This window comes from Engraulis encrasicolus, chromosome 10 (genome assembly GCF_034702125.1).
Source record: "Engraulis encrasicolus isolate BLACKSEA-1 chromosome 10, IST_EnEncr_1.0, whole genome shotgun sequence".
NCBI classification, from domain to species: Eukaryota; Metazoa; Chordata; class Actinopteri; order Clupeiformes; family Engraulidae; genus Engraulis; species Engraulis encrasicolus.
The window spans coordinates 44,224,041-44,251,642 of NC_085866.1; the positions used below are offsets into that span (position 1 = coordinate 44,224,041).

Sequence of the window (27,602 nt, forward strand, 5' to 3'; positions counted from 1 at the left end):
CCATTTCTCTGAGTAAGTGTCAGATATTAAAATGTTAAAAACTAAACATCAAAAAAGCTATATTTTAAAATGGCCAATATCTTGTGTAAACCTACCCTACAATTAACAACACCTGAAATTGTGGTGTTTGGTTCTTGAGTCATTTCAGAGATAATGTGACTTAAAGGGACAATGTGTGATATTTTTAGTTGTTTATTTCCAGAATTCATGCTGCCCATTCACTAATGTTACCTTTTTCATAAATACTTACCACCACCATCAAATTCTAAGTATTCATTATGACTGGAAAAATTGCACTTTTCATGCATGAAAAGGGGGATCTTGTCCATGGTCCGCCATTTTGAATTTCCAAAAATAGCTATTTTTAGCTGCAAAAACTATGTACTTGGACCATACTAGAAAATATCTGTTTATTACTTAGTAAACTTTCATGTAAAGATCAAATTTGGCAATAGCCCAGTTTCAATGAGCAGCATAGTTGCAGTACCTTTTTTTTTACCATTTCCTGCACAGTGTCCCTTTAAAAGCTTACCCTACTATATATCTGTAAATAATGTAGGAACGCCAAAACATTTGAGTTTAAGAATGTTTCCCTCCCCTACATTCTACAACAAGAGACAGGTAGAATGTACATACAAGTACGGTATCCATTTTTTCAAATCTTTTCAGTGGTGCCTCCTCCACCTTTTTGCCCTACGTCCTTATGGCGGAATGTTGCCATTCACATGAAAATTCCTGCATGTCCGACTTAGTGAATACACAGATAGAACATTGTTATTAAAGAACAGATTTCAGTCGTTTTAAATTAACTGTATGGTGCAGCACTAGACCAATTCGCCAGACAAAAATATTGTCTGCCACTTGGCGTTTTCATCTTGTTTACTAGGCTCACTTTTCTTTACGTTTTTATTTTTATTCATTTAGGTATCACAATACTCACTATTTCATGCACTCTTTAGGTATTTTATGTATTAATATGTAGACTTCAGTTTTAAGTGTAATGCTGTAAATACTTTCTGACACTTAACAGTGATAGGTATTTCTCTGAAATGTGGAATACATACTTGCATGTATGTTAATGGGTTGAGCTTGTATTTGTATTTGTACTGTACTTGTATTGTCTTTTCTATGTTTTTATGGCACCTCCAGTCTGCAACAAAGTAGTCAATTCAATTCAATATACTACTACCTACTTTGCTACCACTATAGTAATAATAATAACAATAATGAAAAATATTATGCCTTGTACTATACACAGTGCTACAAGAGGCATTAGCATTAAGACTACTGCTTCTACCACTTCTTCTCCTTCTATTACGACTACTCATAGTAATAGCCATTCTAAATATTCATAAAAGTTAAAAAAAATTAAGTTCAATGTGATTACTATTATTAGGCCTACAGTTGTTCAAGACTGGGTTCTAATCTACCGGTAGATAGACCTTGTATTGGCCCATACCGACCAGCAGGTGGTGACACAAACCAATTCATTTTGGCACGACCTAAGTCAAGTATGAGTAAGATCTCTGTCTATTTCATACCATATCAAGAGTAACACAACATGTAAGACTTAAACAAATGTTTTATTAAAAAATAAATAGAGAACACAACACACTTAAAGTAGCAACCCACTCACTATCATCATCATCATAAGGAGTACAAATTGAAAATGCTACGGTTCTGTACACGTATGCTACACTTTTTAGGCAGTCACAATGTCTTGTAAACACAAAATAAATAGCTAACGTTTATCCTGTTAAAGGAATGCTGTCTTTATAGAAAATATGGACATGAGCGGGTACAATCTGGGCCTACCAGCATCAAATTCTCAGCATTCCTTCTCTTTAATAACCATAAATAATCATCTTTACAAAAAGTATCAAAAATCTGAAAAACAACCCCTATCATACAAAATAAGGATGATAAAAAATAAACAGCAGTGCAGTGCCCGGTAGCCTACCACAGGGGGAGAGAAAAGGAACATCCGAAGCGCTCAGGAAGAGTATTTACATTTTCAACACCTGTTGAGGTCCAGCCGAACCACTTTTTAGTACCACGGCCGGCGCCCATGCCATGTCTATGTACGCTCAGCCTTGAGATGTCCCATCATAAACATGACACAACGTTTGATAGATGGGTTTGGGCAGTCCACATGCGCCGGCTGGCACTGATAGACTACAGTTTGGAGAGTACTCTGAAGGGACAGAGAGATAGAAAGAGAGGAATTGAGGAAGACAGAGAGATGGAGGCAGAGAGTGGGACCTTGACAGATTGGATAGGTCTCTGAAGGGACAGAGAGAGAGATGAAAAGAGAGAAAGATGGAAAGACGGAGAGAGAGAGAGATGAAAAGAGACAAAGACGGAAAGAGAGAGAGAGAGAGAGAGCAATGGAAGAAGAGTGGACCCTGTTAGCCGGGCCGGACGCTGGCTGGCTGCTTGCTTTGACAGTAGGACAGGACAGGCCAGGCCAGTAGGATTAGTCTGCTATGCGGCGCAAGTTCAGACGGGAGTCGACTTCCATTGTTGCTCTTGCTTTTCCTTTTTTTTCTTTTTTTACGACCATCTCGCCTGTGTTGCCATGGCGGTGTTGAGGCCCGGGGCACCAAAGTCCGTTGCCGGTGTCCGGTGTGACCGAATTCCAGAGACCGGCTGAATCATCCCGCTAGTGCAGTCGTATTCCCAAATGTTGTCGTAGTCCAGTTCCTGGTCATCTGGCTCAGCAGGGTTAAGGTAGCCGTTCTCGTCTGTGAGGGACACAGAAAGACACAAAATGTAATGTACTATTGAGCAGGTCCAAGCGCATAACTGTGGTGTCACAGGTAAAGTTTATGCTGCCACGGTTGAGCAATGTCGGCTGGCTGGCTCTGATCCATGTCATTTTCCGCATGCTTTGCAAAGGTATCTAAACCTGCACTATGGCATGCCTGGGCTGGGCCTAGCCTTCTACATCTCTACCCTTTCCAGCTGGGAACGAAAGTAAAATGAAAATAACTCCCTTTTCTATGTCTCGATAAGTAAATCGCACACTCCTGCCTCAATGAAATGTCATGTTAAGTATGAACAGGAGAGCTTCACATGCATATGGTAGTGTATGCCGGTTCATTATGCAGTGAATATACTCACACATACAGTACACACACACACACACACACACAAACTACCAGTATGTCTGAGCCTACTACGGCACTGGTCTTTCAGGCTGTCTGTCTGTGAGGACCGCTGATGTTTTAATGTGAGGTGGGCTGGGCTGGGCCCATAATACTGTGGTCACAGCAGTTGTGCTCTTTAAATCACGGTGGCCAGTATTCCTGTCCTGCACTGGGCAGCCCCTTTACACGCCACCTGCACGCACACACACACACACACACACACACACACACACACACACACACACACAGTCACACTCACACACACACACACACACACACACACACACACACACACACACACACACACACAGTCACACTCACACACACACACTCACACACACATGATTGTGCAGCGCTGTATGGCAGAGTGAGCCAACAGGATATCAGTTACACAAGCAAGCACACGCACACACACACACACACACACACACATGTGCGCATGCACAAACACACACAAGCAGACCCCCACACACGCACACAAGCATGCACGCACGCACGCATGCGCATACACACACACACACACACACACACACACACACACACACACACACACACACACACACACACACACACACACACACACACACAAACACAGATCTGTCACTGTCAGCCGTGAAGCCCTTCCTGGCCACAAGAGGTTGAGTGGTCTGTTTCATGTTCAGAAGTGGGGGCATGGACAGTACCACCTCACACTTTCCATGAGGCTCTGTGTATCTAAAGTGTCTAAGCTCCGGAAATCTGCTAATGTGTTGGACCTCTGAAACAGAGGGGGCCCATCCCGGAGGTGTCCCACAGGGGTACATTGTAGGTCCCTTTTTAGAGATCCCCTTGATGATGACCTTTCTGCAAATCGTATATGTTATCGACTGACCTTCTTATAACCTCCCTTGTCAGTTTTGAACTTTTTCTCTGCACTATTTACCTCGTGTAGTTCATGTTTGCCTCTTCTGTTTGACTCGATCTCGCTGTGTGTTGTATATTACATTTAAAATGAAATGAATGGAAAATGGGTGGTAGCATGGGAGGTGGGTACATGAGAGCAGAGGTGAAAGGTTTTTGACACCCCTGTCACTTTCATTAACATCTCTTGTACACACATGTCCGAATGTGTGTTTGCTTGTGAGCAATCCAGCACGTCTGTGCACTGTATATGTGTGCTGTGTGTACAGTATCGGAGCACGTAAAGGTCATTTCTAAAACTATCCCGGCTCTTCTGTGTCTTAGACCCAGCTCAGCGCGCACGCTCTGGGAATTGTCACCAGAGAGATCGTTTTCAGCGGCAACTCATTTAAACCATGAGATCTATGACAGCGGAATGCCACTTCTGACGGAAGGAACACAGTCCCCCGTTCCTGCAGACGGCTAGCAGCAACCATCCATTATAGCATTAGAACAAGTCAGTGACAGGTTTTGAAAACCTGATATTATCCTATCTTTTCACCCCCTCTTGCACTTTATTTAGGCGGCATGGCATTTTGAACTTGAGCTTTTGTGCTGGAGCAGTGAAGCTGTTTGTGCGGTTTTGTATTGAATTACCCCCGTCCTATAATGGCACTTGAACGCGCCATTGTGACACTTTAAGACTCGTGGCATTCCTCGCATGCTCACCTGGGGAGTAGCCGTACGTGATCTCCTGGGTTTCCATGGCAGCGTGGGATGGGAACGCTCTCTGTCGAGGAGGCAGACAAAAGAGAGAAGAGAGTCCAAATTAGTATCAAGTTAATGGTAGCCCTAATGCTACAGAAAATAGCCCTGTCTTGAATGTGTGTGTGTGTTAGGGCATTAGCCCTAATGCTACAGAAAATAGCCCTGTCTTGAATGTGTGTGTGTGTGTGTGTGTGTGTGTGTGTGTGTGTGTGTGTGTGTGTGTGTGTGTGTGTGTGTGTGTGTGTGTGTGTGTGTGTGTGTGTGTGTGTGTGTGTGTGTGTGTGTGTGTGTGTGGTTCTTCATACGTCATCATCATGTGGATTTGCTAATTAGCAACTGGGGTTAACCACTGCACACTTGTCAATGGAAGGAGTAAGGTGTCTTTGGTTGGAACATTCTCAGCAAGATATTCAGTTTCTTTGACAAAATATCTCTTTCCTGCTTAGCTTTTCTTAGCGCAGGAGAGATCTGATTGCATTCAGCAGAGGTCATACTACACTCTGCTGGGGCCCGAGAAAAAAGCCACCACTTTCATTCAGCCATGCATTATCAAAACTTTTGGTTTAAATATAATTATCCATAAGATGAACCCATATATATATATATATATATATATATATATATATATATATATGGGACTAGGAGAGTCGAGTCAAGTCAAGTCAAGTCAGCTTTTATTGTTTTTTTGTTTTGTTTTTTTCTTTTAATTTCTTCATATGCACAAGTCATACAAGGAAAATGAAATTACGTTTCTCTCTCTATACCATGCCAAGACATAGACATACAAAGGACTGACATTTTACAGACTGACAAAGTGCAAGACACGAGGGAATGAGAAGAGCTGGATGCTTGTCTCACCTGTGCAATGGCGCTGTGCTCGGGCACCGTGTTGGGCACGGGCAGCAGCTTGAGTCGAGAGACGGCCTCAGCGTGCTGCTCGGATCCCCACTGGGCGCCCCCGGCCTCCTGCTCCGGTGCCAGGCTGCTGCGGGTCCGGCGGCCCAGGGGAGGGGTGCGCAGGCGGAAGTTGGCGGGTAGCAGGGACGGGCACTGCTGCTGCTGCTGCTGATGATGATGCTCAGAGGCGCTGCGCCAGGGTTGCTGTTTATTGGACAAGGTCACAGGGGATACAGTCAGTCGTGCTACCTGATACCCAGTACATATCAAATGATAACAATGTGAAGTGATTTAAAAAGCTTTGTCACAGTTGATGAATATTGTGCTGTAAATGTCAAATTTCTTTCTTTCCTCTCTTTATTTAAAAAAAAACATTTCTTGATATGGTAACCACATTTATATTGAAATAATAACCTTCTTTTGTATTACTCAATGACGCACATCATGGTAATTTGACTATTCAAAAAAAATCCTCATTGGTATGTGGGAGTTCATGTGAACAGCTAGATGCATGCAAAACATGCGATAAACCGTTTTGGCTGGAATGGAAACCCGAGCGATGGCATATGTGATGTACAGTATGAGATTACAGTGCTTGTACAGTGTTTTGTAAATAAGGCTTCTGAAGTAGCTGAGGATGGGGCTGCTCGAGTGTCCTGCGGATTTACAGGGAGGGTATTATTCGGGCCGTCCCCTCGACCTTTCAGCAGGGCAAAGCCCTTAATTATGCAGCAGGATCAATCAATTAGTAATCCGCCTCCACTGCCGCTACTGCCCTTAGAGAGAGGGGGGAGAGAACAGAGAGAGAGAGAGAGATGGAAAGAGAGAGAGAGAAGGAAAGAGAAATAGAAAAAAAGAAAGAGAGACAAAGAGGAAAGAAGTATGAAGCAGACAAAGAGAAGTAGACAAAGAGAGATGAGAAGAGAGACGGAAATAGATGGAGAGTGAAAGAGAGAGATGGAAAGAGAGAGACAGATGGAAAGAAAGAGAGGCAGAAAGAGGAAGGAAGTGTGAAACAGACAAAGACAAGACAAAGAGAGACGGAAGGAGAGACAGAAATAGATGGAGAGAGTGAAAGAGAGAGAAAAGAAAGAAAGAAGAGGGAAAGGGATAGTCAGAGGGAGAGAAAGAGATAGACGGAGAGAGAAAAACTGATACAGAGAGAGAGAGAGAGAGAGAGAGAGATTGAGATGCACTGCATCAGATCTCCGTCTGCTCCCCGATGCTCTTCTCGGGGGTGTTGGGTGGTGCGAGAGTCGTGCCGGGGCAGCTGTAAAGCGAGAGGTAGAGCCATAGATCCGGTGTCCTGACCCACTTACTTACCACCAGAGGCTTTACATGGGCCGTCTGCAGGGGGTACGCGCCCGTGGCCGCGACACCGGGGGTGGAGGGGTCGTCGTACAGGGGCGACAGAGGCTTCCTCAGGGGGCCGCACATGTCCGAGTGCCGCTGGGGGTTGCTGCTGCCGCCGCCACTGCTGTGAAGATGGTGGAACTTGATGGAGGACTGTGGCGTGCTCCAGCTGTTGGACTGCGGACAGAAGAGAAGAGGCGCTTTGGTAAACAGACGTCTCGCGTTACCTCCCGGGCTCCTTTTTTTAAAGGAGCCATTCTTCACTGTCTTAAAGAGTTAAATCCTCGGGCTCCTCCACTCCCAGATGTATTGTATGGCAAAACTGGTCGGACTCGCTAATGAAGACGCAACGCTGTGATGACACTAATGGTTCAAAGCGTTTTCTAGTCTTCACACAACTGGGTTATTATTACTGCATTGCTTATTACAGCTGTTACATAACAGTAATGGAGACGTCTTCATTTTGGACAACTGACACACCCGTAATAAGCAGCGCGGGGCATTCACACAAACAGTAATGAATCCTCCATTGGACAACCCCTCTTTCACGCCAGAGTATTAGATGCATGCCAAGCTGGGGAAATCACACAACTGTAATTACTCCAACAACCCATTAAGTTAAGTGGGTCTCCATCTACGTAGCCGTCCACACCACGCAGGGACACACGTGGTGACAGCTGAGCCAAGGCCACTACTCACCTTGATGAGAGGGGACTTCTCCACGTGCTGGAGGGGCCCGTTGCGGACGACGGAGGTGTAGGGGGTGTTGTAGATGGGGGACTGCGTGCCGTCGTTGGAGAGGTAGGAGGTGCGCTGGGGGGAGGAGTAGCGCAGGGAGAGCGGCCGCAGGTCCTGGTGGGGCCGCGCGTGGGACGACACGCTGTTGCTACGGCTGCCGAGGCGGGAGGAGTACTGCGTCTCGATGGAGGGGGGTCGGCTGGAGGCGTACTGTTGGGGGAAGAAGGTCAGCAAGTCAACAACAAGTCAGATAGAGAGCCTTGACAGAGACGCAACACCTTCAGCGTTGCAATTACGAAGAGATTTGAAAGTCGATGATAATCGGGCTAGAATGTTATACCTCTAGGTACAATACTGCTTATTTCAGTTTTGTAATAAGATTTTTTTCGTTTCAGAGTGTACTTGATGTCACAAAGATACTTCGCTAGCTAATTGTCCTGCAAAGGGTACTGGCCTGGCCACATGCAGTTAGGTACAAAGTGGTGCTTTCATTTCTCTGTGTGTAGGCAAAGATGCTTGGCAACAGTTTGATCCTCAGAGATCAGAGCAGCACACAGCTGAGGTGAAGGCCAGTTTAATTGGATGGTACAAAGCCCTGCCAAGACACCCTCCATCCCTTTATAATTGGAGTCGAGTCCAAATAAATTTTATTTCTGGGCACTAGTCCACATCATTCTCTCAACTAATTGGTATCTCTCTTTTCAGCGTTATCGGCAGAAAAAGGAGAACGGCGTGTGATACAACCACAGCACACACATCAAAGAGAAGTTTTGAAGTTCGCCTGTAGCATGCAGGGAATGTGTACACAAGTCAAGATTACCCATGTCTTAAGAAATACCTGACAGGGGTCAGGGTCATTCTCTTTTTGGTGTGGCTAGCTCCTTTACAAAACACATCAACCTGTGAAATAGCTAAGAATTATATGCGGGTCCCAGAAGTTACATAATAAAGTCACACAATGTTTGCTTTTCCATGATATACTGATGCCGAAAGCTTCTTCAGAACCCTGATGACAAAGCCTTGAGCAATGAAGGGTGGAATCGGAAAAGGCGAGCGGCTGGACGATGGTTAATTATTAACATAACTCCACCACTTGCCTTCTCTGAGCTTCTCCTCTCATCAAAAATAAACACGGCCCTGACTGAGCGAAGGCAAGGCCTTACGGTAAAGGCAAGGGAGACAGGTCGGGCAAACATGACCTCACCTAACTCTTGAAGGTGCGCTCACGTATAAACACGCCAGCCGGCACGCACAGTTGCCATGCAGGCTCACACGCGTGCACTACCGCACACACGTACACACACACGCGCACGTGTACACGGTTCCAAGAACACACAAAAACACACACGCACGGCACGCACACAGAGAAATGCTTGTTCTCTTAACTCCCGTCCCTGCTGCCCCTGCCTTGTTCATTCTTTCATCCTTTTTCTTTTTTTGGTTTTAGGGCCATCAGCACATTCTCCTACTAAATCCCCCACCCACTTCACCACCCTAACCTACCCGACCCACCCCACCAGTCCCCATCGTTATCGCGGCGGCGAGATAGATAAGATGTTAAACTCACACAGAGGGGCTCCATGTAGCCGGGGGAGAGGGGATTATCCTCCGCGCTGGGAAAGGGCAGCTCGTGGGAGCCGCGGCCGCCACTGTGCGATAGCCTCTTGGGGTCGACCGGGCCGCGGCTCTGGCTCTGGCTCTGGCCCAGGCTCAGGCTGAGGCTTTGGCTCTGGCCGCTGGTCCGGTGGCTGGCCGCCTGACTCAGCTGGCCATGGCCGTAGCTGCTGCTGGCCTGGCTGTGGGTGTGGCTGCTCTGGCTGCTGTGGTGGCTGTGGTGGCTGTGGCTCAGGTTGCTCCACCTGTCGAAGTCTGGAGCCTGGATAATGACAGGGTACAGCAAAACGACAAACAGTGCGTTAGCTAAAGAGAGAATCATTGTGTTATGTTATTTAGATGGACTAAAATAAGCCATTTCATCATGATGGTGTGTGTTCAAGGAAGGTAGGGGGTGAAGGAAATGGAAGAGGGTGGTGGAGGTAGTTGTCAAGTGCAGAAAATTATGACATGCCATTGCCTAGGTATTTTCAGATGAACTAAAATAAGACATTTCATCATTATGGATTGAGACGAAGAGGAGGGACACTGTGGCAGATGGAGGATGTTGTGGTTGTTTTTAAGAACAGTAGAGACGTATTCAGATGGCATTGTTGAGGTATATTCAGACGGAATAAAATAAGACATTTCACCCTAATGGAGTGAGATAAAGAGTGAGGAAGGCCAGTCAGGCAGACGAGCAATAGAGGACGGTAGCGGAGATGATTCTTAAGTACAGGTCACTACACACCATGTCATATTCAGATGGTTCACAATAAGATGTTTCATCATGACAGAGGGAGACTAAGAGGAAGAAAGATAGAAAGTATGGAAAATGGGAGAGGGTTAGTGTCGGAGGTGGTAGTGCAGGTTGTTAAGTACAGGGAGAGACACCATACCAGATGTATTCACATGGATCACAATAAGACATTTCGCCCTGGTAGAGAGCGATAAAGAAGAAGGAAGGCATGGAGAAAAAGAGATGGAAGATGGTGGTTGGAGGTGGTTGTGGAGGCGGTTGTTAAGCACAGGGAGACACCATAGCAGACCCATTCAAATACATCATAATTAAGATGTTTCACCATGACGGATAAAGTAATGAAGAAAAGGAAAGGTATGGAGTAAAATAGATGGAAGAATGGTGGCTGGACCTCGAGGTGGTTATGGAGACGGTTGTTAAGTAGGCAACAGAGACACAACATACCAGGCCCATTCAAATGGGTCACAATAAGACTCTTCATCATAATGAAGTCAACCATGAAGGTGTGAGGAAGGGAAGAGCAAGGAGATAAAAGGAAGAGGCGGTGGGGAAGGGGAAGGTGCTTATTATCGACTACAGAAAATCATTACACATTATGCCAGTCAATAATACGTCTCATCTTAAAGGTAAATGGAAGACTACAGAAGGGAAGGACTTTCAAAAGATGGGACAGGGTGGTGGCCGTGGTTGTGGTTTGTGTGGTGACAAGTCCGTTACATAACCGAAGGGGATTTTAAATGTTACTGTTAACTGCTACTGTACCTCTCTCTGGGTTGGCGTGTAGATGATGTCATAGACGGGAGGAGGAGGGCTGAGGATGGGCACGTCTGCAGCCTTGAGGTGCTGGATCCAGTCATGGAAGTCGCTCTTGTCCAGGCACGAAACGATGATGGGGTTGATTAGCTTGCCTGGCAACCAGAATCAACACAGAGCAATGGGATATGTCATGTCATGTAAAGCTACCTTGATAACGACATAGTACGTAAGGGGGGATTTGCCATTTCTATATCTAGTGGTTTTGCATCATGCTTAGGAAAGCAGAGACGGTGCCACAAGACGTCATCTGAGTTTCGCTTGGTCACCTGAACTGCTTTTTTTCCCCGGGTGAGTTATTTTTACGGGGGGGTTGTCCAGCATCTCTCTTACCTTCGATCATGAATGTGTTGGGCTTGACCTCTTGACAAGGCGTGGTGACCGTGATCATGTTTAGGGAAAGTTTCCCCTGCAATAAAAAAGCACAGAGCGTTAGACGGAGTGGCTTCAACTGAAAGAGCCAATAGCCCGAGAAAGGAATGAGGCCGCCGTAAAAAGCACAGCACGTCAGACAGAGTGGCTTCAACTGAACGAATGAAGGGAACGAATGCATTCAATACCCTGAGAAAGGCATGAGGCTGAGATTGGGCTTCATGTCCCAAAATAGCCAGAGAGGAATGCGCTTTTATACCTTGTAGAAGAGCCGATCGTGCTCCTCGGACAGGAAGATCAGGGTGTCTGGGTACATCACCAGAACTCGATCGCTCTTGTCCTGTTATAGAAATACAAGAAGAAAAAAGGCATAAATCGTTAAGTTCCATTTGCATAAGTCCAACCATTAAGTTAAAAAAATGTTGGTAATGTCGGAACACACTCATTTAGAACTAAAGGAATTATTTGCTCCAAGAGTGGCAGTAACGTGAGAAAACTCTGGTGAGAAAAAATCTGTGTTCGTCACTCATCATCTGCTGTCATGCTTGTTGTGGTTAGGTTTGGAAGGGAACCAGGATCAAGTTTGGACCAGTTAACACCAAACAAGTAGGCCAAGTATCGTTGCATCAAGAAACCACACATTCGTCTATGTTTTTTTTTCTCTTTTCTTTTTCTCTCACGTTGTATGTTGAAGTGTTTCTAGTCCTGCAGCTAGGCATAAATAAGATGGTTCTTTTTATTTCTATAGCAAAAAAAAAATTGTATACAGTTCTGAGATGTCTGAGGTGAGATACTTTGTCCAGTGAACACAGTTGGAAAAAGGAAGCCACACAATCCCATGCAAGAGGCTCTATAAACACACAAAATACTGTATGTCATGACACACAAATGTTTGTTTTAAAAACTTTAATGGGGTGAGGTGAGACTATTAAAAATGGCTGCCACAAACTGAAAGACAATGACCCATTTGGCACCACCAAAAAAATGATTGACTGAAAACTATGTCAAAAGTCAGTCGCGTGCACTGACATACAATATATGCACTGATAAGAGTCTCCACAGGAGAGTCCAACCCTTATTGGGGGTGTCTATATCACAGTATCTTTGACCATGAGAAGGGGCCGCTCCCTAGTAAAGGAGGGAGAGCGAGCCAGGGGTGTGTTGGCCCTGTGGCCCTGCGCTGCGCTGCGTGTGGGTGTGTCTGACAACAAACAGCTGTGAGGTGAGTCAAGTCAAGTCGCTGCCTGAGCGCAGCAGAGCTGAGCTGAGCTGAGCGAGGCAACTGGTTTACACACCCTCCTCTACACAAGCTGAGCTCACTCACACGCTCTTTCACACATCACCGACACCGATAGGCAAACACACACACATACTGACGCATGCACAGACTGACGTGCACACACACAAGCGCACACACACACACGCACGCTCGCGGGCACACACACGCGGGCACGCGCATGCACACATGAATACACACCCACACACACCCAAAACCAACTATCTGAATTCCCTATTCAAATAAGCATTTGGAGCATTCAGAGGTTTGTATTTCCCTGAACGGAAGAGGCTTCGACCATACTTATGTGGTCAGCTGTTTTTATTGTGAGACTTTCAGCGGAATGCCAATAAACAATGGGAATGCGGTGGAAACACCAGCCTTATGTGGCCTCTTGGAATTTGAATTTTGCCTTTGTCAGAGAAAAGAAACAGAATGAGCGAAGGAGAGAGAGAATGAAAAAAAGCACAGTGAGAAAGAGGGAAAGTGGTGTTGCTGTCTGAGCCTCCCTCCAGCACACTGTTTAGACACACACTGTACTCTTTGGCACGCTGGCTGACGTAAAAATATGCGTGTTGTTGCGCAACAGCTTACACACGCTACTCTCCTGTATTAGAGGCTCCCCCTGTTCGTAAGTCATCTGTCTGTTTTTCTTTCCTTATTTAAAATCCCCTACTGTTTGATAACAGCCGTGTGTACGCACACATGTAGTCATGCCAGACCAGGGGGTGGGAGGCTACACTAATATTCTCCATGTCACCCAGGGTCGAGGTACTGCTCACCACAGAGAGCAGACACATGACTCAACACCAGTCAGAGAAATTAAACTCAAAAAACGGCATTAAAAACGACGAAGTTCTGGTGGTCAGTGACTAACAATATCTGATTAGTTATGCATCACGGGTCGTTCTGAGAAGACAAACACATAGACAGGCAGACAGATGTGGTGAGCGACAGGTGAAGTAGTCTGTTTTTTTCGCTCACGGCTTACCTGGCAGGGCAGGTGCTGGATCATGACTTTGGTCACAAAGACGATAGGCCCCAGGCTCTCTCGCTGGGAGCCCTCCCACTCGTAGATGGGCTCGTTGCTGATGGAGTTTCTCAGTTCCTCTCCTCCCTCACTGTCATCCTCTTTGGTCTGGGTCTGGAGGAAGGAGGAAGGACAGATGACACTTCATGACTAATGGTATATGTACGTGTACATAGGTTACATTGACAATGTGTCTGGGATGATTCTCACTGACCCAGGTTATACAGTATTATTCAAAAACTTTACGGTGGACTTCATTTCAGTCGCTTAATAGCTAAACGCTTTTTTGACAGAAGAAGGCATTGTATTCTATTCTGTTCTGTTCTATTCTATTCTGTTCTGTTTTATTCTATTCTATTCTATTCTATTCTATTCTATTCTATTCTGTTCTATTCTGTTCTGTTGTATTCTATTCTATTCTATTCTATTCTATTCTATTCTATTCTATTCTATTCTATTCTGTTCAGTTCTGTTCAATTCAGTTCAGTTCTAAGTTCTATTCCAATAGTAGGTCCTCTCAATGTCTTCCCTCTTACCTAATGTACTGATTCATTTTTTGTGATTCTAATCTATTTTGATAGCATGACGGCATGACTCATCTCAAAACTCGTTTCCGTTTGTGTACTTGATTTATGTCTTTTTGTGACAAGAAGATCATAAACGTCTTGAAGGCAGTCTTGAAGCAGCACGTTTCCTTATATTATGCAATTGGACCCTGAGGGCTGAGACTTCACCTCCTGAACAAATTCCCTGACACCCGTAATGGCAGGATTAGCTTTGTTTAAAGACCTGTTTTTGTCTTAGCGAACCTCCGTGGTCGTTCCCATTTGTGGTGGCAGTTGGGTGTGAACTATGGAGAGAGAGGGAACGGAAATGTTTCCTTCTCTGATGTGGCTGTTGGACTGACCCAATCCTATAGTCACTCCCAGCTTAGTAGAGGGAAGAAAAAATTCCCAAGGCAAAGACAACTGACCCGAATTACTCACCGCGGCTTAAGTGAACACATCCTGTTTTTACAGGTCCTCACACTATCCTTTCCTCAACCGAGCCAAAGGAGAATAGGCTCATAGGTGTCAGATGGATTACAAGTCCTTTTTCGACACTATTGTTTCCCATTTTATTACACTATGACTGCATTTAATCTATTACACTCTTGTGTGCTGAGTTCTATGGTCATTAGTGTAGCTTATATGTATCCTGTGAATGGGTTTGATAATGTAAGATGGACTACAAAGCCCATATTTTTTAATAATGTTTCTATCCAATTTAATCTGTACTCTGACCGGACTTTACTTTTTTGTGTTTACTTTGAATTACCAGGGCTCTCAAGTTTTGAAGATTATTTGGAGTGAGACATTGACCCGTCACCCATCGAGACTAGGTTTCCCTTCAACCAGCTAGTTAAAAAGTTTGATTAGACCAAATACACTAATTATTCAGTATGCTTAGCCCTACTGTACTCCTTTGCATTGCTGTAGCATGACTTGTGTCTTGTTAGTCACTTTGGGTAAACGTATCTGCTAAGTGATTATAGTGCAATATGATGCAACCTCGATCCGATGTAGTGTAATAATGTAATCACCTCTGTATATGTCTCGGCAGTGATGGCCGTTCCTCCGTTGGCCTCGATCTGATCCTTCAAGAGGCCGAACCAGTTGTCCATCTCCTTCTGGTTGGCGCAGTACACGATGATGAGGTTCAAGCTGACACCTAGGAAAGGTCACAGGGGTCAGAGTCTCATGGGTCAAGGGGTCAGTGGCGGGGGTACATGCCACGTGGGCCTCCTACCGTGCAGATGACAGTTTGTTTGATTTAGCTTTAGCCCATGCTTTCCTCCCACCCCAACTGACGTCCCAGACAGACGTTTAACCAAACAAACACCCTAGTAGAGACTTGATTTCGCAAGAGCACGTAACTTTTAAGGAAACCATAACGTAACATAATAGCACAGTCATAATAATAACAATACGATAAGAACTTTCAAGTGTTGTTATCTAACCACTCAAAAACAATGAGTTAACCTCCATGGAATCTTAACCTAGCATCATATTGCACTACATCAAGTTTACATTTCCTGTGTTAGGAGTTACACCTTCATGCATTCGCGAACAGGGCACGGAAAGTCCCTTTATCTACCCAGCAAGCATACCAGAGATATCAGTGAAGATATCTCTCTCCAGTCCTGCCCTGCTTTGTCACTGACGGAAGAGTCTTAACACACAGCGATGCTTTATCTTTGACAAAGTATGCGGGCCTGCTTTGTTAGCGTAGGCCTGTCATACCAGTCTCAATTTTAGTTCCTGATAAAACATGCCAAACATGGTGCCATCTTTTATCCTGGTGTATACTGAAAACCATTATGGCACTGAGGGCTATGTGTTTGTAAATGGTTTACCTCTGTAGCCTGTTGGTCTTTGTGGATAAGTCAGAATGCAATCATTGTTTGTGAATACTCAACGTTCCTATGGGAAAACCTTAAGGGATTTTACATTTCAAAAGCTCTTTGTTGTGGTTTCAACTTGATTAGATAGCTATTCTTTGCCAGCCTTTAAGTTGACATATCCTGGAAATATGTATGTAATATATCTCCCTGGGCAATGGTTATGCCATGAGTATGGCTCCAGGGCAATTGTTGAACACATGAAGAAGAAGAATGTGTCCTCTTCTCATGACCCTGTCAACCCAGATTCCTACCTGACATAACTCAGCTTTCTGAGAACAGAATGTGGCACATGGTGACACTTAATTTCTTTTGAAGAATTGCAACCATCAATGAACATATTCCCACATTTTCAACTTCCTTAAAGTGAAACTAAGTAGGTTTTCCCTTACAGGTTGGAAACTAACTTTTCCGTCCTTTGAACGGAGAGGGCCGCTTCCCCAGCCTTTGTTGTGGTCGGGGTTACTTTTTTGAACCTTCTTAAAGTTCAGTTTGAACAGTTGTGCAAAAGTCAAAAAAGGACAAGCCCACCGCCACCGCCACCTCTACCCTCCAAAGAGGACAAATATTAAGTGCAAACAGAGAGGGCTGTTCAGCCAGCCTGAGGCCTTGGAATGCATAATGGCTTCACCATGACATGGAGAGGCCTGGACAGGAGCCTGATCCTGAGTCTGAGCTGTGTCCACTCTTGCTCCCTGGTCTAGTCTCCGACAGCTGAGCTGAGCTGGAGGGGGGGGGGCTTCGGGTGCACCTGTCAAATAACAAGGGGGGCCTTGAGGGAGCGCTTCACCCCTCTTTGACCGCGGGGCACATGGGAGGGTTCGCCTCTAGTTAGTCTTGGGCTAAGAAGGGTGAGGGAGGTCGTGGCACTTTTTGAATCGGGGTGGAATGTCTCAACATAGGAAGGAGGCGAGGAGTTGTAAATAGCGTGACTTTTGAGCTTATACTCCTCTCTTCCTATCCTATCCCACCGTGACCGCTGCCTGCAACCCCTGCTCAGATTGTGTTAGCGCACAAACGAACAATCGCAATGGGGATTTAACAGGGGAGGGTTTTATTGCAATCTCAGCCAGTGATACTGGTTTGTTCCCAACGTAATGCAAGTCGCAGCACGACTCGGGAGTCTGAACTTTAAATCTTAAACCGCTTTACCCGAGCAACAATTTACGATTAAAATTTGCACTTTTTGGAATTATTTTCGTGCTGGTGTTTCAATAAGCACAAAACGAATCATGCTGGTAATCCCGTTTGGAGTTATTCTTATCTATTTCGATCAGGAACAAGCGGCTCTTGTGCGGCTATCAGGAAAGAGCGGCCCGCACCGCACGTACCAGGAGAGGGTTTACTTACCATTTATCTGGAATGCAAATTCCTGTGGTTCATTGTAGCTGCTGCGGCTCTGCACTTTGCGTAGGGTGAGCTCTTTCAGTGGGAGAGTCCCCTACAGCCCCAGAGAAGACACAGACACAGACAAAAACACAACAGAAAACCAACAAAGTCAGCTGGATGTTTACAAAATCCTGACACACACCACTACACTGCATATCAATTTCACTATCATATACTGTATGTGTCATATTGTATGTAGGCTATGTATAATTTGTCTTAATAGTTTAAAAATGGACAACATGAGCTTTGTGTCCTGACACTCTGGGCCATGACTAGGGCCCATTGAGTTTTGCAATCACATACTTCTCCTTAACTTTAATTGATCTTTCATTGTTTTTTTTCTGAAGATGACGGTGAGATGAACTCAGCAGCTCAGGTCGTCATGATCTGTGTCACCGGCACACACACACAGTCGGCCCTTTCACAGAGAGACAATAAAACTTCAATCACCGCCGTTTACTAATCTACCGCTGCTCCACCTGTCTCCTGACTTAAAGCCTGTTGCTTGCACACTCCTGCAAATAAAACTCGGGTGATTAATGTCTTGTGTCTTTTACAGGCTGGGTGTGCTGTGTGGCAGTGTGTTTACCGACTTAGGAGGGGTTGGCATGGAGAGAGTGCACAACCAACTCCATGTTGCCTCATGATGATTATTCAGAGATCATATTTACCTCACATCTCCCTTCCTGATGACATGTGTTTTGTTACGTTATTTTATGAACTGCTTTGTGGTCATTGCCTGGCCTTACACTATACTCTGGTGGTGCACACAGGTGCTGTAGAGGCATGCTTACGTGATTGACAGTCACTGCTTACCTGGTACGTGAGTCCACTAGTGTTGTTAGACAGAAAATGGAGGTGGGTCTGGAAGAGGTCCAGAAAACAGTCATGCACATCCTGTAGAGGAGAGAGAGAGAGAGAGAGAGAGAGAGAGAGAGAGAGAGAGAGAGAGAGAGAGAGAGAGAGAGAGAGAGAGAGAGAGATTAAAATGGGCTTTTTTTGCAGGCTGGGTTCCATATGATCCCCAAAAACATGAACTAGTATATAATTCACACCCATCTGAATCATTTTCAGATCCCAGCGTAAGATAAGAAAAGTACACATCTTGAAATACACTCCCACTTCATTTTAGGCTTATAACTGACAACATGATTTGAGAACCCATATCTTGTCCAAATGCGTCCCGTGCCATCGTTGTGTCAGATCATTAACCTCATTCAAGTCATGATTGTGTGGGAACGGCACCCTCTGACAGAGAGCCAGCAGAAGACATGGGAGTGGTGCGTGAACTCATATACAAGTGAAAGGAGCCGCCGACACACAGTGATTTATAATTGGCAGCTCACTTCCTTTAAACTGATAGCGCAACTTTTTTCGGCTCTTTTTTGGTGGTCGACAATGTTCGGTCTTTGTTTTGCAAGCGTGAGGAAATGCTTCCTCCCTGGGCCTGTATTGTCATGACACCAATTACAAAACAATATGCTCACCACCGCCGCCATCACTGCACCCTGCCTTGTTTTACTCACTCAACATCTTGTCTCTCTCACTCTCGTTTGGCCTGCACCCCCTATGTCTATCTATCTATCTCTCCCTCCTTTCTCTGTCTCTTGCACTGTCTATTTCACCATCAGTGCATGGCATCAGACAGAGACAGATAGATGATTCCCACGCTCCACAGACACTGAGCTCTGCTCTCTCTCTCTCTCTCTCTCTCTCTCTCTCTCTCTCTCTCTCTCTCTCTCTCTCTCTCCCTCTCTCTCTCTCTCTCTCCCTTTCTCTCTGCCCCTCTATCAGCCACTGCATCAGACACCCAGGCTCCCTCAGGCAGCTTTGAGAACACTGTCAGGGTTGCAGGGTTTCACAACACCTCGCCGATCCGCTCCGGCATGTTCAAACAGCAGCCCTGCGGACACTCGGCTCAGCTCAGCACACACACACACACACACACACACACACACACACACACACACACACACACACACACACACACACACACACACACACACACACACACACACACACACACACACACACACACACACACACACACACACACAATTAATCAGCTGCAGCACGTGACGTCACACTGTCCCCAAGCCAGCTTCCCACAGGCACAGCTACATCCTGTGCCTGCTTGCTTGTTTTGTTTCGGGTCTCGGACAAGAAAAAGGGGGTGACTAACCAACTAAGGCTCATTGTGGCGTATCAAAACAAGAGTGCACAAATCAATGCGCAATCACCAGCACAGTGACAGGCACCAGCACCAAGTGGTTGGGTGGTTAGGTACAGTAGGTAAGTCATCAGTACTGTATGTTTAAGGTGATTGCAGCTGTGTTGCATCACACTTAACTGTGATGTGGAGGGGTGAGTAAATGTGAATGGGCGACGGCTGACTGGTAATGAGGAGGCCCTGCAGGTGTAGGGTAAAGGGGAGTGAGGCGGTGTCATGGCAGGTCCTTTGCCAAGGCCTGAGGGGGGTCAGGACAGGAGGACCAAGAGCAGGTGGCTGCTTAGCTCAGCTAGAAACCATCACACTCATCCAGGTACTCTCTGAGATCAATGAATTAGCAAATAAAAAAAAATGCAGACTGAAGAACACCCAATGCATTTTTTTTCATCTAGTGTAGTGTTTCTAAAGAGGGGCTCTACAGCCCCCCATGGGACGTTGGGAAGGAGCCAGTGACTTATTTAGCCTTTGCTTCTCAACCAATTCACAGACTTTGGTTGACTTGGGAATTAAAACAGGTGGCCCAGTGTTTCTAGTTGGCTGACTTGGTTGGTCCCCAGAGGTTATCTTATCTTACAGTACCTGGCAGTGCAGGAAGCGGAAGCGCACTTTGGAGCTGTGGATCATGCGTCCGTAGTTCTTGACGTTGATGCTGCTCTTCTTCCAGCCGCTGGCCGGGTCGTAGGGGAACGCTAGGGGATCCCACTTGATGTTCTCAATGGCCTGCAGGTCCTTTGGTGACATCTCCTGTGGGTTGGTGGACACGGTACAGTAGAGTTATCACGTTGTAGATGACATCAAGTTTGGCCAGTACACGTTGATTTTACCAAGTAAGACATGGCCCCTGTTTTAAATTAGCTGTTATAATTTATTGTTGTTATAAATTAGTTGATGGATGGCAATGACCAAGATAGTGGTCACGGTAGTAAAGGTTTTTCAGGTTTTTCAGTGACTATTACGATGTTCCACTGGTGGAACGGCATGCATTAAGCATGCAACCCATGGGGCTATTTCATTTACATTTTCTTTGTAACTGTATTACATTACACATGTGAAAGCCTATGGGAATACTGTGCTTCTGGGTGCACTACATTACTGTAAAACTTTTGTTGTGGTTGGACTTGGACAAAATAGTACAGCAGTGTTATCAAGTTACAGATGACACAAGGTTTGGCAAGTTGATGACTATATTATGTAGACTTGCTATGGGAATGCATGTTACACTTTACTTGAAGACTACTTGAAAAGTGTCTCTCATGAAATTACATGGGAGGATTGTTACACATACACTGCATACACCTGTAAGTGACATACCTTCCTGTGAGGGGGGGAATGGGGGAGGAGGAGTCATATGTGCTAACTTGTAGACCATGGCACTTCTATTTGGAGCTATGGGGAATCGTTTCACCTTTCCTTTAACTCTATAGGGACACACTGCTGTAGCAGCTCTTCACTAGACTTGACTTACCTTCCTGGGGGTGACTGTGCAGAGGATGTTGATGATGCTGTTGGACTTCTCCTGTCCCTCCTGGGGGTTCTTCTTGCGGAAGAGGCGACTGCTGTAAATAAGAAAAAGGTGGTGGGGGGGGGGGGGGGTTGTAAACCATAGCAGACATCTGTTAGCGTGAGCTCATCACTGCGGTTTTGGTTTCTGCTAGCAAGCACAGCTCAGCATGGCTGGAGTGTTATACACTTTCAGGTGCAAGCGACTCATACTAGCTTCAGGGGGTGCTATTGGGAACAGGCGTGAGAAGAGGAGTCGTGTTGTGTGTGTGTGTGTGTGTGTGTGTGTGTGTGTGTGTGTGTGTGTGTGTGTGTGTGTGTGTGTGTGTGTGTGTGTGTGTGTGTGTGTGTGTGTGTGTGTGTGTGTGTGTGCATGTGTGTGTGTGTATGTGTGTGTGTGCATAAGCATGTGTGTGTGTGCGCATGTGTCTGTGGCAGAGAGAGAGAGAGAGAGAGAGAGAGAGAATATGCATTTATATGTGTGTGTGTGTGTGTGTGTGTGTGTGTGTGTGTGTGTGTGTGTGTGTGTGTGTGTGTGTGTGTGTGTGTGTGTGTGTGTGTGTGTGTGTGTCTGTGTCTGTGTGTGTGTGTGTGTCTGTGTCTGTGTGTGTGCGTGTGCGTGTGCATGCGTGTTTGTGTTTGATTAGGTTCGTTTGGGGGATGGGGGTTCAAGAAGACAGCAATTGACCCTGTCAGCTGGCTGGCTGATAAAACAGGAGCACCCTACTGGACTGACATAACAGCAGTGTAATTGGACTGTACAAAGACAATCCTGATCCTGAAACTCACTGGCATCCTATTTCAAGCCACACAGGCCTATAGTCTCTATCAGACTAGCAGTATACGCACTGTCTAAGATGGGACCCATTGTGAGAAGACGAAGCCTGTGTTACACCACACCCTCTTCAGCTCCAGCCCATTGGACTATAGAGACCAGACTCGCCTGGCTCGGAGAACAATAGGGAGTTTATGTTTCAAAACGCGACGCTAGTCTGGCCGCAAATAAATAAGGCTTGGGTGTCATCCTGCCTGTCACCCCCGTGACCCTCGTTTGTCACCATTAGTGTCAGATGTAGTATAAGGAAGAGCTTCCTGCTCGACCGATAAGGGGACAGGAAGTCCAGTTATAGGTCAGTCGGTTGCCCGAGCAGCCGAGCGGCCGACAGTCGAAATCGGTCCCATCACTTCCCTACTTCACCCACTCATCCCCCTTTTCCTCCTCCCTCCTCCACCGTTCCCCACCATTTGAATGCGATTAGCATGACAACACTGGGGCCCATTCACGCGTGGGCCCGTACAAGTCAAGCATCGCAGGCATGTTTCTCCTCCACAACTCGACTCTAAAAGTTTAACGGGTGACCGCGTTTTGGAATTCAAACCATGTGAACCATGAGAGGGAAAGAATGCAATGTAATTGTCAGGTAGCTCTCTACCTATGCCTGTGAAATATGCTCGTAACATAGTAACAAACTTGACACCGGTGACGTTTTACCGCAACAGGTCCCTAGTCCGTGGGGTGGAAGAAGTGGGGGCGGGTGGTAATGGTAGTGTGTATGCGTGTGTGTGCGTGTGCGTGTGTGTGTGTGTGTGTGCGTTTGTGTGTGTGATGGGGGTGAGTATAGGGTGAACTGGGAGAGTAGCCGTGCAGTGCAGTGCAGGCAAGGGAGCGCTCTCAGCAACGGACAGGAACTAAGAACACTGATGCCATTGTTCTGCTGCACAAGAGCAATTCACCTGCACCCCCCACTGTGTGTCTGCTGTGTGTGTGCGTATGTACATGTGCGTGTGCGTGTGTGTGTGTGTGTGTGTGTGTGTGTGTGTGTGTGTGTGTGTGTGTGTGTGTGTGTGTGTGTGTGTGTGTGTGTGTGTCTGTGTGTGTGTCTGTGTCTGTGTGTGTCTGTGTCTGTTTGCGTTCACGTGTGTGTTTGTGTGTGTGTTTGCGCTCACGTGTGTGTGTGTGCCAATGTGCGTGTGTGTGTGTGTTTGCACACGGCGGCAGGTGAGGAAGGAGCCCAGGTTACAGCCCAAGTTACATGTTGGACTTGTGCCCTGTGTTTTCGTTTAAAATCGCATGGCCCGTGAGCGGTCGATTTCAAACTTTAACAGACTGGCAGCAAGTGTCTATTACAACTGCCGAAAGTCTCTCAAGGAGCTCCTCTGACCTCTGATCAGGGCGGTGGGAAGAAAAGAAAAACATTCGCCGGGGCATGACTATGAACTGAAACATGCAGAGGAGAGGGCCATGACAGGGATCTGAAACATGCATTGGAAAAGGCACGTGTACAAAAAAGGGTCAAGTGGGCCTTTTATCTGCACCTATTATCTCAAACAAATTGCAAACTGTATAACCTGTCATTATTGAAAATGTCAGCACAGCCCTCTTGAAATAATTACGAAACCCTGCACATTCCAAACTCTGATTTGACAGTGGATTCGCTCTGGGGTTAAGAACATAAAACATTTAATTTTTTCTTGGATACAGTATTTGAAACAGTCATCCCTCAACATTCTTTACCACAGTGTCAGAAGCATGTCTGTAGAGTGCAAGGTTAACTCAAGTAAACTGTCTTGCTAGTCTACCCACCTGCCATCATTTAGAAATCTCATTTATCCACATTTTAGCGTATGGGTGAATTCCGGTAAATTGGGCCACTTTTTGCCATATAAGTGAAAGGCCCAAAGTGGCACAATTTACCTGAGTTCACTGTTTGTTTGACTATCCATATAACACAATATCTATACAATGGACACTGCTAAAAATCCATCTGCTTACGCATCTGAGTGTCCACCTCATCATTGTTTACCCAAGCCACCTCTCATTTGTACCACCACAGCACAACACAGCACTGCTCAGGTCAGGTCTGCTTTGACAACTCCCCTTAGGTAAAGCATGACGGGGCGAGTTCCAGGAAGCTGATCAGCTCAACTACTGGAATGTTCACTGTGCAAACCAAAGGTTCTAGAACACTCTGTTGTTTTAGAACAGGGGTGAGGAACCGTTTTCATCGTTTCAACGGTTTTCGAGGTCACTTGAAATGTTATGTTATGAACACAAACCAGGATTTCCCCTTGCACTTTGGGTCTATATTGCAGGTGGCCACCTTTACAACAGACCCACCGGTAAGGGGATGGAGACTCCCAACTGAGATCGCTCCCGGACGTGCGGTCCCAGGTGTTTCTATCACTCCCGGACGTGCGGTCCCACCCGATTATATTTCACGTATTATCATATACTGCCACATACAAGCAATTTAGGGTTAGGGTTAGGGTTAGGTTTAGGGTTAGGTTTAGGGTTAGGGTTAGGTTTAGGGTTAAGGTTAGGGTTAGAAACAAAAAACTAACATCAACAAGATAACTGGCTCCGTCATATGGCGGTGGTACCGATAGTCTGGCTAGTGGGAGCGAGATGAAATGGGAGTGTAATGAGATGGGAGCGTCAATCAGGGAATCGACCCACCTATATATAGGTTCCCTGAAAATAGGACCTATAACCTCATTGTATTGCAAATGTAATTTTTAAGATTTCTTCACAAAGCATGTCATATTTCAACATTAAAATGATATATGGGGCCTGATAAGATGGCCTCAAGGGCTGTAAACGGCCCTCGAGGCATAGGTTCCCCGCCCTTGTAATCTACGTAAAATCTTTGGTGCAAACTGTACAGTACATCAGCAACAGCAGTCAGCAGCAACTAAACTAAACTAAACTCTCCTCCAACTACAGTAGCACCAATCCATCCACTCTCTCCATGGAGAACAATGATACAATGGAATCAGAGGGACCATTAGGCAAGGCAGAGCAGACTGCACAGAATACAAACAAGCCAGCAAACAGCCCTGAAGCTCTCCAAACACACCACCAGTGCCAGGATAGACACGCATGCACACATACACGCACACATTCAGACAGAATGTCAAGCCCTCCGTTGGGATGCGCCCGCTACAGCGACACCATGCATTCCTATGAGCCAGGCGACCCCCCCTTTTCACATTTACTCCTAGAAACCCCATAACCCAATCCAACACTCCCCTCCTTTCACCACTTGCATACCCATAAAACTGGAGCCCATGAACTGAATGAATGAAAATAGTCCTGAAAAGCAGAGGCCCCCACACTATGGACACACCAAACCACCAGGCTTTCGATATTAAAAAATATAGGCCTACACATAGCCCAAAGCAGCCCTCTCTATGCCACTCACTCACAGAACATAAGCTCACATATAAAATGAGTGATGATATTCTTGAAAAGCAGAGGCCCCTCACTACAGACACACCAAACAACCTGGATTTGGATATTAAACCTATGCCACTCACGCTCAGATAAAGAGCTCTTGAACTAAATGAATGACAATTGTTCTGAAAAGCAGAGGATTACACTATGGACACACCAAACCACCAGGCTTTGGACATTAAAAATACATAAACACAGACAGAATGACACACAAAGAAAAAGAAGGCAAGTCTTTAGACAGAACACACTGTCTTCTCTGTCTGTGTGTGTGTGTGTCTCTCTCTCTCTCTGGTGGAATTATTACCTCCCCTGGGAGATCTATAACAGACCATGTGGCAGGGCATGAAAAGAGAAGAGACAGAAACCCTAGACGGCCGACTGTGACCTCCGCTTACCTGTTCCGCCGGAGGAAGCTCTTGCTGGAGAACCTGAAGTTGTGCTGGGGGACGCATGACATGCTGCTCCCCATGGCTGCACTCCCTGGAAGTCCCTCGTGCTCCTTTACTCCTTTAGTCGGCTAGTCCTTGTGTATGTTTGTGTCTGTGTGTGTAAATATAACTATGTGCCCTCGTGTATGTGTATGCGTATGTGTGTTTGTATGTGTATATCCTCCTGTGCGTTGAAAGTCTCGGTGGGGGAGCAGGTTGTATATCCTCTGTGACGCCTTGTAATCCAATGCTGCGCTTTGCCCGAGCGCTGGTCTCTTCTGTCAGTGTCTTGACTTGACTGGCCGCCTGGTGGGCTGGTGTCTGTGTCGTCTGTCCTGTCTGTGTGTGTGTGCGTGTGTGTCTCACTCAGACGAGGAGCGCCTGATAACTGAGAGGGGAAGGCTGCCTGCTCGGGGTAGTGTAGCCTGCCCTGCCTGCCTGCCTGCCGGTGGGAGTGTGTCAGAAGCCAGAGGGAGGTGTGGCCTCAAGCTCTGAGGTGTGTATGTGTGTGTGTGTGTGTGTGTGTGTCAGTATCTGTCTGTCTGTGTGTGGAGGGGGGTGGGGGTTGTCTCTGTGTGTGTGTGTTTGTGTGTGTGTGTGTGTGTGTGTTTGTGTGTGTGTGTATGGGGGAGGGGGTGTCTGTGTTTGGGGGGGAATGTTTTTATGTGTGAGAGACAGACAGTGAGTCAGTTAGACAGTGACTCTGTCTCTGTCTGTCTATCTCTCTCTGTCTGTCTCTCTGTCTCTCTAGTGTGTGTGCGTTTCTGTTTACCTATATGTTTTCTGTATTTCAGTATGTGTCTGGGTGTAAGCGAAAGAGAGAGAAAGAGAGGCTGGGGGGTGGTTGGCTTGAGAAGAGGGTGAACTGAGGGCCCCACACTTCACACCTTGCGTGGGATCGGTCAGCTAAATCAATCCCCACAACAAAGAGCAGGGGGCTGCCGGCGTGCGAAATGTCACACCTAGCAGCGGGGCAAATGGTGGTCATTTGAATGCTTGAGGAGCATCATGAAAGGCTATTAAGTCCAAATTGAGCCCCACAAGAGTTCATCAGTGGGGGATTCACAGCCATGGGACAAGTCTGGACATGGCACCAGCTTTTTTTTTCTCCCTTTTTTTGACGTCATGGCAGGAGCTGCTTATTTCATGTCGCCTTGTGTAATTGGGGAAAAAATGGTTCCAGTTCATTTTCAACACATGTTTCACGCGTTAAGCAACACATTAAGACACAAGTCTATTTTTAAGCCATGGATAATTAATCAGAGAGATCACGGGATGGATTGGTGTGAATTGGCCAGGAAATGATTTGCAGGTGGTGCCAATGGATTTTCGGGTGAGTCACTCCCAAGACGTCATAAACACTACCTGGGATGAGGCTAGGGTGTTTTTGTGAGTGTCATGCCAAGGAAAAAGACCTTCAGGAATCTTCAGTTCATAAGAAACACACATTAGGTCTCTCATCATGGAAAATCCAATTAGACATTCACAAGAAAATGAATAGCTGAAAAGGAAAATGACACATGACAAAATGACTTCATTCTGCATACATTGTAATTGTACATACACAAACTCGCCAGCGGTTTTATGGCTTACACAGAACAGCCAACCATATGTATGTATGACCTACCGATCACTAAAAGTGTAGGCCCCTTATCTCATTCTGTGCATTGTTCCGCCAGTGGAACGCTTCACTGTTGGTTGATAAAGATTTATTACCATAGTACTACTACACCAATATGAAATGACACACAGT

General features: G+C 46.0%; 1 protein-coding gene across 1 annotated transcript; it reads right to left on the reverse strand.

The window, feature by feature from the left end:
• Positions 1 to 1,575: 1,575 nt before the first annotated feature.
• On the reverse strand, positions 1,576 to 26,191 carry plekhn1 (pleckstrin homology domain containing, family N member 1). Its single transcript, XM_063208980.1, has 16 exons — positions 25,817 to 26,191; positions 21,153 to 21,243; positions 20,267 to 20,431; positions 18,274 to 18,354; positions 17,419 to 17,509; positions 15,211 to 15,338; positions 13,590 to 13,742; positions 11,582 to 11,662; positions 11,284 to 11,359; positions 10,900 to 11,045; positions 9,352 to 9,660; positions 7,746 to 7,994; positions 7,017 to 7,223; positions 5,655 to 5,897; positions 4,758 to 4,818; positions 1,576 to 2,744 (listed from the first exon to the last, which is right to left on the reverse strand). Exons 1-16 carry the CDS (start codon positions 25,888 to 25,890, stop codon positions 2,554 to 2,556), a joined length of 2,346 nt encoding a protein of 781 aa, XP_063065050.1. The 5' UTR covers positions 25,891 to 26,191; the 3' UTR covers positions 1,576 to 2,553.
• Between the last annotated feature and the right edge of the window lie 1,411 nt (positions 26,192 to 27,602).